At 39.9% G+C, this 12945-nt stretch overlaps 1 protein-coding gene across 3 annotated transcripts in view; it reads right to left on the bottom strand.

The window, feature by feature from the left end:
• Positions 1-10686, bottom strand: part of TRUB1 (TruB pseudouridine synthase family member 1) — a 51618-nt gene extending 40932 nt beyond the window's left edge. For 2 of the 3 annotated variants that reach the window (XM_033420971.2, XM_033420969.2), the window contains exons 1-3: positions 10364-10686; positions 7035-7133; positions 1732-1787 (exon numbers count right to left, since the gene is read on the bottom strand). In XM_033420971.2, the coding sequence (XP_033276862.1) occupies positions 1732-1787; positions 7035-7133; positions 10364-10643 (435 nt within the window). In that variant the 5' untranslated portion in view covers positions 10644-10686. The remainder of the gene's footprint in view (positions 1-1731; positions 1788-7034; positions 7134-10363) is intronic. The other variant, XM_004265808.3, reaches the window with a different exon arrangement.
• Positions 10687-12945: the final 2259 nt, after the last annotated feature.

Raw genomic sequence — 12945 nt, 5'->3', positions numbered from 1 at the left:
ACACCAAATAATGTGAAAAAAGAAAATAAAAGCATCCATAATCCTGTATCAAGGTAACCATTGTTTATATTTTAGAATTAAGAAACATATATCAAGCAACTGGCAAATCCTGTAACAGAAACAGATTCTAAACTCCGTGGGTCAGTACAGTGTTCAAATTTACTGTAAAACTGTCAAACTCCTCCACTCTAACACAATTTTTATACTCTGTGATTTTTCAACACCAATATTTTGAAGACTGCAGAGCAAGCTGCATGGAAATTTTTCCATTTATCTAAGGTATTAAGATCCTTCCCAACTGAAAGACACAGGTTTTTATGCCAGTTAATAATTAAAATGGGATGTCAAAGGCAACAGGCTCTCCAGGGCTTTTTATTTTAAGAAAAGCTTACTTAGACCCCTGGCACTCAGAGTATGGCCCAAGGGCCGGTATCCACCATGAGATAAGTTCAGAAAATGAAGGTGCTTAGAAACTTCTTTAGCAATTTGACATTGCCATAACAGTTTAACTGTATTTTATAAAAGTCATCAATCAGTCTGCAATGAAATGGGAAGTTTTTTAAATGGTCTTTGACCACTTTTTTTTTTTTTTAAAGAAACAATTTAGACAAAACCACTTTATCCAAACTATTTATATCCTGCTTGGAGCAAGGGTTTTAAAACAAATAAAAAGTTTAGTCCAGGAAATTGCTGAAATTCTTCCCTAACTAGCGGCATATTAATCTTCCTTCCACAGGCATTTTCACTGGCCCCTGGCCCCAACTATCATAACCAGCACCTAGTTGCTAATTAGAATACAGATATTATTATCTCTTTTAATGCTAGAAGAGACCCTTGAGAGAATCAAAACCATTTGTCCTAAGGAAAAACTGAGAGGCCCGGAGAGGTCAAATACTGACATCTAGACTTGTCTTAGGGCTCCCCTGCTATTTCGATGAGGGTTCTCACTCAACAGGTTTAGAGCCTCTCCTGCCTCTTCCTAACCCCTCCTCCCTCTCCTAGCAAATACCAGGAAAGATGCTTTCGGATTTAGTCAAGGAATGATGTAACATCATCTTAAAGAGGCCCCATTCTTTTATTTAGTAAACATTTTATAACCATTGAAAAAAGCATATCTTTTGTTGGAAATTGCATGGTTTACAAAATGGTATTGCTTCTACAAAAATTCCAAGGTTTAAAAAAATCTTCTGGTCGGGCTTCCCTGGTGGCACAGTGGTTGAGAGTCCGCCTGCCGATGCAGCGGACACGGGTTCGTGCCCCGGTCCGGGAGGATCCCACATGCCGCGGAGTGGCTGGGCCCGTGAGCCATGGCCACTGAGCCTGCGCATCTGGAGCCTGTGCTCCACAACGGGAGAGGCCACGGGAGTGAGAAGGCTGCGCACCACAAAAAAAAAAAAAAAATCTTCTGGTAGAATTTATGATCTGTAAGTTCCCTTTCACTTAAGAAATACGATTATACAAAACAAAAAAACCCAAAAGAACCTAAATACATATATGTTTAAATTATGGGCATCACAAAAGTTTTGCTTCTATGAGTCAAATTTGTTTTTAAATCACTAATTTATAGTCTCAATATTTTGAATCTCAGATATCATGATTATAGACATTGTGTTTAATACTCAGTGTTGACATTCATGCAATTTATACAGCTTATTTTTGAATTGATAAAATCCAACACATAGGTCATTAAGAAAACATTGAAGAAAAACAGAACCATTCCAGTATTCTTACCTTGGACCCTGACAACATACTGGTCAACAGTTTTGTTCCCCTTCCAATTCCAACCACTACAAATCAAAGAAAGAAATATCATGACACTCTATTGTAAACCTAGGTTTTAAAAATGTTTTATGACATACATTGGTCATAATTTCTTGGCATATGTAATGTAAAGTTGGAAAACCATTTATTTAGCATAATGTGAGGGCTCCTATTACTCCAATCGGTTGAACTTGTCCTGCAAGTAAGAAATTCTGAAGTGCAGGTGGGAGACTTTTCTTCCTTTTCCGAAGTGTGAAACATACCAGAAACCTCAATCCAGACAATTAGATAACAAAAAGTTTTGGAAAAACCTCAAAGGACTCACTGGAATTTTATATGGGCATCAGTGAAAATACATGGTACAATTAATCTTGGTATGATAAAATATTTGACAAAGCAAAAGCCATCATCATAACTAATGAACCATTTAAAGATGATTAGTGCCCAGTAGCATACAATCAAGAAAATAAAAACACAAATCAACCCAACACAAAAAAGAATACAGGGTAAAATGAGAGCCTGGAGAGTGTATGTTCGTGTAGGCCGTACACAAAGTACAATAGCTCACGTCTCCTCAATTTCAAACATTATCCTTATGACAACACATTTCACCAGCCAAGGATGAGAGGACATAATCATTTCTTCACCTAATAGCATGCAAATTTTTGTAAGAATTGAAGTATTTTTCATTAATGGATACAATTTTGTAAAAGAACACAATATAACCACCACAATTCAGAATTATAAGCAACAAGGAGAAACGATTGGCAAGCTAAAAGAATTATCATGAATATTTATAGCAGATTCACTGAGTTTACTATGAATCAAATTCTACTCTAGATGTTTTCCATTCATTAGTTCATTTAATCCTTATAACAACCCTGAAAGATAATACAATTATCCCTATTTGATAGGTGAGGAAACTGAGGCATAGAGAGACTAAGAACTTTGCCCAGCATCTCACAACTAGTAAATGGTGGAGTTAAAGTTCAAACCAGACTAACAGCAGACCCCCTTCCTCTCATCCTCCCTGCCACCTTACTCATCTAGGCATTCTTCCCACTGCCGCCAGCCTAAAGCAGCCTATATACTGTAAACCTAGCTATTCTACATCTTATCCCTTCCGCTCCCAATTCACACCATTTCTGAAAACCTATACTGCACAAAGCCCCCAAACAATCCTCAATAGGGTCCCAATGCCTACAGTACCAACTTCTTAGTAAAGTATTCAAAGTCCATCCTTTGCAACACAGCTCACATCCCAACTCCTTCATCAAGTCCATCCCAAACCCCCACCCCTCTCAGCTTCTCTGACAGGCATATTGGTTCAAGGACCAACATAGAAACTGTCTGCCTTCAGGATCCTCTGTTGAGCATAGCACCCTTCAAATAACAGCAGCTGCTGCTGAGGCAAAAACTTTGTACAATAATAAAAGATTCAATTCAATTTTATTCCATTCAAGAATCCCCAATCAATATTTTGCAAGGAGCTACCATGCACTCAATGCCAAGAAGAACACTTTTAATGGAACAGCACATTTCCTGACTTTGAAAGAGCTTATAATCTCATGGGGAAAATACAATACAGATAAGGGAAACTGCAAGTGCTCAAAAACCTGTTGCCTGAATTAATGAGTGAATAACTCTAAATAACAATACAACGGTATATGATTGTGTCAAAATGAACACAGAGAGAATAACTGCTGTAGGAGGTCAAAGGAGGGAGCACTCTAAATGGCTACAGAGGCCAGAGAATGCTTCATTCAAACATTTAGTGTGAGTTAGGGATTAAAGGATGTACAGGATATGAAGATGCAGACAAGAGAGAAGCATGTTCTAAAGAAGGAACAAACTGACAAATTCTCAGATACAAGGATGAGCACAGTGGGTTTCTCAACCAGAGTGCAGGGCGTCTTAAGAGCAGGCTGATGTGTTTGATTCTATCATGGTTTAAATGCTGGACTGATGATGATTTCTCTGCTAGTTCAGTGATCCAGAATGAAACAACAAGGCATCTTAGAGTTACCCAGCTTAACGCTCTCATTTTATACCCAAGAAGACCAAGGTCCATTGAAGTTAGGTGATTAGTGAAAGCAGAATTTTAGGAAGACTAATACAGAAGTGGTATATAGAAAAATTAACTGGAGTTGAGACCTAGCCAACCAGCAGCTTTTCATTCAAGGGACAGTTTATGGGACAGAATTTTTATTCAGCTTTTTCCCATTCAACCATTCAAAATTTTGTTGTATAGGTACAGAAATAAATAAGACCTTGTTTTAGCCCTCAGTGAGTTAACAAAAACAAAGAATACCGTGAAGTTTTACATTGGCAATATAAAAAAGCAAGTGGGCAGGATTCACATGTAGGAGACAGCATTTTAACCAAATCAGGAAAGGTTAGTAGGATTTCTACAACTAAAGAAGACAGAGATGAGCAGTTTATCTGAGAGGAAAAGCATAAGCAAATACACAACAGTTTGAAAAAGTGTAAAGAATTAGAAGAATGAATGAAAACCAGGATTTTCCAAGTACTGTCTCACAATTACTACTCTATCATCTCCCAAGTTTTCTGTGCTCAGATGTTTCTCTATAAAAAAATAAAGCCACTGTCTCCAAACCTATACAAATGTCCTAATACTCTATTCTCAAATCATTGAACTTATTTATGATGAGAGTCACTTTAGGGCCGGCAAGTCTATTACACATGTAATTCCAAAGCATTTTGCAGTTGGAAGTTTCTACTGCCATTTATCTAACTCTCCAAGACCCTTGCAATCACTTGAAAAGACCAGTATCTTTCCACTTCCAGGAATCTATCTTAATAATCCAAAACAAAGAGGAAGTTTTATTCATAAAGATGATCCTTACAAAATCAGTCCTACTAACAAAACTGGTAATAACCTCCAATGACCTCAAATAAGGAAATGGTTAAATCAATATGACATCACATGATATTGCCATTAAAAATAATGTTTATTATAGGGGAGAATCTTTCTCTGGAGCCTTCTTAGAGGAGTTTTCTTGCCTTTTCCAGCTTCTAGAAGCTGTTCATCTTCCTTGGTTCATGGCCCCCTTCCTCATCAAGGCCAGCAAATCTCATCACTACAAACTCTGCTTCCATTGCCACATCTTTTTTGACACTCTTCTGCCTCCTCTTCCACTTTTAAAGACCCTTCTGATTATGCTGGATCCACCAGGATATTTCAGGATATCTCTTAAAGTCAACTAATGAACAACATTAATTCCACGTGCAACTTTAATGCCCCCTCGTCACATAACCTAACATACTCATAGGTTCTGGAGATTAGGACACGGACATCTTCAGGGGGGCCATTATTCTGCCTATCACAGCAGCACATTTTATCCTGTTTCTTCTTGGATTTATGGTGCTGTGCCTTAGAAAACAGAAGGTTATAATAAATAGGCTTCAACTCTAGAAGAGCTGAACTGATAAGAATCCTGAAGCCACTTCTAGAACCAATGGCAAAGAATGCTGTGATTGATTGGTAATTTCTGCTATGGAAATGGAGAGCAGGGAACAAAGGCAGGAGTGCCAGGTATTTGCCATCCCAGGTTAGGACAGAGACTTTAAAACTGAGCAGGTCCAGGTTCAGCTCCTGACCTTGCCACTAACCATGGGACGGACCTCACATACAATAAGTGCTCAATAATGATTATTATTAGTTATGGTAAGAAACAGTAATTAAGGTATCAGAATTTGCCTATTCAAGTTCTCTCATTCAGGAAAATGAATTTCCATGTGTTTTTTTTCTATTTTAACCTCAGGTAAAGATGTTTTGGTCAACATGCATCAAATAAAATCTGTAATTTCAGAAAATGCAAAATCATAAACTGCTTCTAATTTTCTTGAAAAATACAATTTTATTCACCAATTTTATCCTTTTCTTCTAAGTAAGCATTCATTTCCTTTGGCTAGCTTAGATCAGGTTTGTTTTTATTTGTATCTAATTTTAGCTCTAATAAAATGGATTGGATCATGTAGCACAGTATTTTTTAAAGCATGAGTCACAATCCATTAGGGCAGCATGAAATCAATTTACTGGATTATGATCAACATTTTTAAAAAATGGAATACAATAAAATATAAAACACCAGGGCATGTAAAAAGGTAAGTATTGTTCCATCAAAGTTTTTTTCTAGTATGTGGGGAAGGGGGAGATAGGGAGAATCCCAACATATGTATTTCTGTGACTGTGGATACAGTTACAAAAAAGTTTCTAAGAACATACCCTGTCCTGTGGATACACACTTTAGCAGTCTATAAAGATAGACTTCAGAACCTCTACTAGATGCAAAAAAAAAAAAAAAAGGATGGAAGAGAAAAGGATAAATCACTCCTCTCCCCTCAATCAATTCTATCAACTTTCCTCCACATGCAATAAGACATTCAACTAATGTCCCCAAGACAGAGTGACTGCCTCTGAAGAACTATAAGGTTCGCCTTCTCAAGAGAGCTAATGTCAGAGTTAGATTCGATATAGGCAGAACAGGAGCCCCCAAGACTATCCCACCCTGGAAGATTCATCCATGGCTAAGATTTACCTACCGTGACATCCTAAGGTTACACAGCTGTATCCTAAGGGTAAAGACACTGGAGAAAATCCATGCTCAGGTTCCTTATTCTCTCTCCCTCTTATAAGGGGGGACACTTGAGCACATTCCTTCCTCCAACAATCCAACAAGGAATAACATGTGTACAATGTTCCTGCTCAAGGGAGCCCATTAGAAACTCAGCACCCAAAGTTTTTATTGGAGGGGACGAGAGGAATGGTCACCCAGACACCCTCTGCCTGCATGGTGGGACAAAATCCCAGATTCCAAGATAGAAAGCAGGCGTTTAGCATAAACCACACTGTTCACACAAACAGTCAAGGGACAGTAAACCCATCCTTATTGGATGGGGAAGGGTGGGAACACAACCAAATCCAAGTCCCCAGATGCAAGCAGGCCTTTCTAAAGACAGTGATTTCAGGCCTGTTGTGTTAACTCTTTTCTGCACAGATACAAACCCTTTCTCAAAGTCCATCCAGACATAAAAGTGGCTATTTCTAACAGCCTTCGATACCTCGTGCCAAATGATACAAGGGCTTCTTGAGAAGATGGCACTATAAATCCATCCTAAGGTTGGATATTTTGAAATATTCCAAAGTAGACTGAAAATGGCATGGCCTTAGTTAATTTTATCTGTTCTTAATCAATATTTCTTTCTGATGTAAGTGGCAGTTACATCAAACTTCCATTCGTATCTCTTACCCAGGACTCCTCGGGCTGCACTGTCTAGAGTCCCTCCATGCCCAATTTTCAAAGTCTGCTTTTTCCTCTTGGTCCATTCTGGAGAAGGCATTCCAGCTTCTGTAAGAGTAATTGGGATGAAAAAAAGGTAAGTACTGAGACAAATGAAGTAGAATCTAAATACGGGATGAGGCAGTGTGGATGGAGTACTCAAGACAAATAGAAAGTACTGTACAAACTTAATATGTTAAGATTAGGACGATATTACTAACAAAGAACAGACTTTAAAATGTACAGACGCTCCCTAAATTACAAAGAAACAGTATTCCCAAATTAGTTGTCTAGAAACTAGAATTCATTTTCCAAGGGAAAAAAATTGTTTTTTAAAGTGGGTCAATATCCACACGAACCCACAGAGATCTAGTAAATTCCTGGTAGCAGTGGGCTGGGAGACAGAGAATGATGAGAAGAAGTTGGTTTTTACATAGGCAGCTAGTTTTCAAAGTCCTCAATTTCATTTCTAAAATCTCTTTTGTTCCCTGGTGCTCTTTGCTGGTCTCTCCAGCTACCTAAATGTTGGGAGTACATCTCATACAGGGTTACTTCTGAGAACACTAAGTACCCAAACTATCTGTAGGTCTGTCCTCCTCTCCTAATCAAAACTCTCAATTCCTTAAAGAAGCTAATCTCAACAAAAGGTTATGTGGGAAGAGGGTAACAGTTTAAGTTGCCACTTATACTCCAAAGCATTTAGATATTAAAAAAGAAAGAAAAAAAAAAGCCAACCTGGCCTATCTCATATTCCTATTGTAAAAAAATAAAATGAAATAATGCGATCTGAATGTGCTTTGGAAACTCAAAGCACTATAACAATATGCTGTTATCATCATCATCCTCATCATCATGGCATATAACATTATAATGAGAGAATATTGGCTACTAGGCTTCAAATGAGAAAGGAGAGAACAGCAGGAAGAGCTCTATTGATCTGTACCCCTCCAAACCCATCAAACCTTCCTTATTACCACTGACACAGAGAAGATGGAAAATAGAGTAAAAGAAAATGAAAAGAGAGGACAGAGACAGGAAAGGAGGGAAGGCAGAGTAACAGTGAAGAAGCCAGGTTAAATGGCCCAAAGGATAAGTTGGGTTGTAATTACCATCTTACTGAGTCAGAACTCAGTCTGGAACACAGTCCTATTGTCACTCTGTGATTACAACATCACCCTGCTTGGAAGGACATGACCATATGCTTTAACATAAATCTGTGAGGCGAGGCCTAGGCTTCAAACCCTTCACTTTCACTTGCAACCCATTATGGATCTCGTCCTGTATTCATAGAAATATTCTGGGGAACTCTTTGTATTTTTAACTTGATGGTCCTGGGAGTGTGGAGGCCCTAAAATTTACTGTCTTCCCTTTGTGTCCAAATTTACTTCTTTCAAGTCTGAAGACACACCGTCTCTACTATATTGGAATTTGGTTCACCCCATTGGTACCATTCATGGATGAATATTTATTAAGACCTTTTCTAGCTATAAAATTCTGATATGTTTTAGTCCTTGAAGGATTCAAAAAGACGGAAGAGCAGAGATATTAGTACGACATGAATCAATGTAAGGAAAGGCAAGGAATGTTAGTAGAGAGCATGACAACTGACTGTGGCCTAAATCAGCGGTTGTCAAAGCTGGCTGGCATTAGAATGTCTTGCCCTGGAATCTGTAACTTTAAGAGAACCTTCCCAGACAATTCTGCCAGCCAGTTAGAATGGCATTTGGGAAGCCCTGGTCTGGCTAACATAAATATAGAATAGGCCAATCACAAGCAATATAGAAATGGAGAGTAATGAGAATGTCTACTTCTGAGTGAGTGGCTTCCAGAAGATGGTCCAGCAATAGCCTTGAAACAATCAATTTTAACTAAGTTTCAAGAGGAATTTCAGTTCTTGATAGGCAGATTAACCAGAAGGCCAGGATATGGCTTTAATCCTATCAGAAACTTGTCTGAAAGAAAGAATGATAATCGTTACCTTGAGGCTCAAAAAAGCCTTAGCTTAGCTAACAAATCAGGCCAAATGAAAGCAATTCTATGAAGGAAACAACTCCATGATGACACCACAAAGCTTGTCCTTGATGTAATTCCTTCCTTCAGCATTCCGTATATGACCCATCCTTACAGGTAACAAAGTATAATGAAAGTATAACAAAAGAATAAGCAGATATAACATAGGTATTAAACATCTTCAGGAATGTACCTTTGCCAATAAACATTTGAATCTGTATTGTGTCAGTTTTAATTAACAAATTCCTACCAGAATATTTGCTTTTGCAGTAAAAAGGGCGGGGGAGGTGGTAACATTTGCCAGGGGACACTAAACAAAGAAGAAATTTCCTGTACTGATTTCATGGAAAAATAAGCCAGGGCCAAACTCTGGAGGGCCTTGAAAACCCAGTTAAATAGTTTTATCACCAAAGTTTGCAGAAATTACTGCTATGAGCTTAGCAAGACACAGTGTCTTTCACCCTCACCTCTCCACAGGTTAGCACAGGTCTGGCTTATTGCAAGATCCAAAAAAATCCAAGGTTCCTTGATTCCATTGTCTGAAAAGATCTACTGGACTGATGAACTGAGAGATCCTTCAGGCTTTTCTAATATTCTCCCAGTGTATATGAGGAAACAAACAAACAAACAAAAAGAGTGTTCTTAGAAGTGACCAAGTTATATTTAGTGCTCGTCAAAATGTGGTCCATTAACTACTTACACCAGAATCACCCGGAGCAACAGTTTAAAAATGCAGTTTCCTAAAAATACCCCCATATCCTCAGAATCACAGTCTCTGAGGGGGGCAAGGATTAGGAATCTGCATTTGTACAAGGGACTCTTGCCCACTCTATGAAAACCACTGTGTTGAGTCTTGGTTAACTAAGTAACATCCGCATTTCCAACATATTTTTAGGGATGCAACTTTGGGGTGTAGAAAGCCAGTGATTCCGTTGGGTAGAGTTTATCTACGTGAGCCAAACAAAAGGCTTCTGAGGGATCAGATTGTAGAAAACTCGTCTGCAGGCCCAAGAGCAGAGGTTTATTATGTGGACGTGTGGGTTTTGCTTTTCGTTTTTTTTCCCTTGAGAACGACAACTGCCAACTAGGCTACAGGAGTTCACGTGAGGACAAGTCCAAGCCGGAGATGCCCCAGATTTCTGTCCGGAGCTTACACTGTGGCCGTTCTCCCTTTCCCTTCCTCTTATCTCTTGAGCCACGAGAGCGCGAAAAGCCCAGTGTGCTCTGTGCGGCTTCCGCTCTCACGGCGACCGCCTCGCCTCGGCCTGGTCCCCACCCGGCTGCAGTACCTGCCAGCAGCTTCTCCTTCAGCCGATTCAGCAGCTCGGCTGAAGTGGGCCCTTTGGGCTTGTGCACGGCGAACACGCCGCTCAGGGACAGCAGCTTAGTAGCCAACGCGGGCTTGGAGACCCTGGCTTCGGATCCGGTCCTGGCCGCAACCGCCGCGGCTGCAGCCATCGCTGAGGATGTGGCGGCCGTGGCTGCAGCCATTCCTGCACTTTCGGGGACTGGGGTTGTATCTGGTTTCAAGGATGACGACGATACCACCGCCGCCTCAGCAGCTGCCATACTTTTGCAGCCCAGACCTGTTTTGTTTCGTGGAGTCGCACGCTAATGACGCAAAAGGAGTGCACCCAACAACCCCCAGTCTTTCCCCTTGCTTCGAAGCTGCCCGGGCGGGGTGGGATCGCAAGGGCTTGTGGGGATTGTAGTCCATGGCTTTCCCGTGCTGGCCGAGAGTCGCTGAGTCTTCCGAGGGCTCTGACGGAGTAGTTTTTCCCGTATAATACTGCCTGCTTCTTAGGTGGGGTTAGTTCGGTGCCGCAGGTGTAATTTGGGGTTGCCGAACCCAAACACCAAGTCTGTGTATATTTTCGGCGAGAAATCTCTTCACATCTCTCCCCCCGCCCCCTTCAAGAATTAAGCAGAAGTCAGCAACCAAGACTAGAAAACTTAAGATGCTGACTTCCGCTGCAGCTTGTGAAGAACCACGGCTCCCGTGGTTCACTGCTTTATTCAATTTATTGTGCTCTTGGTTTCATGGTTCAGAATTAAAATACACCTGAATGTAATCTCAGAGCAAAGAACGTGTTTACCTTGTTCACTGCTGTATTCCAGTGCCTCACACATAGCAGGCACTTAAATATTTGGGAACAGATAAACGGATACGAGTTCTTCAAATGCCTGAAAGAAACCTCTAGGCCAAGCCAGTGCTAAATCACGTAGGCTTATTTTGATGCCCTTCATGCACTCCTTTCCACCCCCCCAAACCCCACAACTCACATGTAATTCTTAAGGATTCTAAGATATTTAATACTAACTCTTCTGTGGATTGCATCCTTTAGTAACACATTGCTTAGGCATTATTGCAGTTCATAAAATTAAACTTTACTTTAGATTTGAGACCTCTCTGGAAGTTATTCACTGCCCAACAAAATTCAGGAACACTGTTCTGATCCTGGCACAAGGCAAAGTGGAGAAAAATTCTTCATCTTACTTCTGCATCAGATATATTAAATGGTATTACAAGGGTTGTGAGACAGATAAAGTTTGTCTTTATTGTTCCTACAAATTTCCTTACAGCCACCCTTTCTCCTCATCATCCTTTTCCACATTTATATCTATTATCCTAATGATGCCTCTTAGCTACTCACAATCACCAATTATGGGATCCCATTTGAACTTGCCCCATGCATTCAAGAAAAACGAAAAAACGTTTTAAATACAATAATTATTTCTTCCTATATTTCCACCCTTCTCTGCCTCAGTCAGATCACCGGACTCTTATGAAATCTATGGGGTGCACAACAATGTAAATGTACTTAATGCAACATAACTGTACACTTTAAAATGGTTAAAATTTTATGTGATGTATAATATACCACAAAAAGAAAGAAAAACAAAAAACCCAGCATCTGTGGAGGAGTGAGAAAGGGAGGGAGAGTTTTTGTAGGGTGGAAAGCTGAAATTCCTAGAAGCAGTTTACTTACTCTTGAGGTCTATTATAAAAACCTAAGCTAACTGAAAACATTATGCACAGGATGCCTTGGAGGCCAGAAGAGAAGAGAATTGTTTTGAGAATCAGGAGAGAGAAACTGAAAGATTGACAGGTCCCATGATTAGTGAATACCTGAGCCTGCTTCAGGATTTTCCCTTCTCCAGGAAGGTGGCTCGGCTTCAGAGGGGATGGCTACACCCTAGGGAGCAAAGCGTCCATTAGCCTCGGTAAGATTTCTGTGCTCTCCTCTTGGCAGAGAAAGTTTAAAGCAGGCTTGAACAGTGATGACTTGGAAATTAGAGAGCCTTTTCCCAGTTGTCCAGACATCAGTAAGCTTCCCTAATTCTGCTGTGACTCCGATGGGGGGAGTGGAGGGAGGGCATAACTAGGGGTGAAAAAATAACGCTTTCATTTGAATTCTCCACAAGCCCATTGCAGAATCAGAGCTCATCTGATTAATGGAAAACAAAGAAATAAGTATTTCTTCTACATTTTATTTCCTGGATGCTAGGGAACAGCAAAATTAATTCAACTCTGCTATCAAATCTATATTATTGGCATCAGAAGCATCAAGTTCTAATTTTCTGAGGTAACCAACATCTCCCACATTGGGCAAGCCTTGCATTTATAAGTTATCTTAATATCTGTGTGAGTTAGGATTCTTTGGTTGGGAGTGACCGAAACTGATTCATATCAGCTTAGAATTTATCAGAAGGATTCTTTTTAAAAAGGGTTTATCAGAAGTGTACTGGAATATTATGCAGAACCTGGGAAGTTCTCTCTTTCTCTCCCTCTCTCCCCACATTCTCCTTTCATGCTACTCTCTTGTGTCTTTTTCATTCTTCTCTTTTGCTTCTAACAGGCTTTTTTTCT

Source organism: Orcinus orca, chromosome 14 (genome assembly GCF_937001465.1).
Source record: "Orcinus orca chromosome 14, mOrcOrc1.1, whole genome shotgun sequence".
Taxonomy (NCBI): domain Eukaryota; kingdom Metazoa; phylum Chordata; class Mammalia; order Artiodactyla; family Delphinidae; genus Orcinus; species Orcinus orca.
This window is presented reverse-complemented; position numbering and strand designations above follow the sequence as displayed.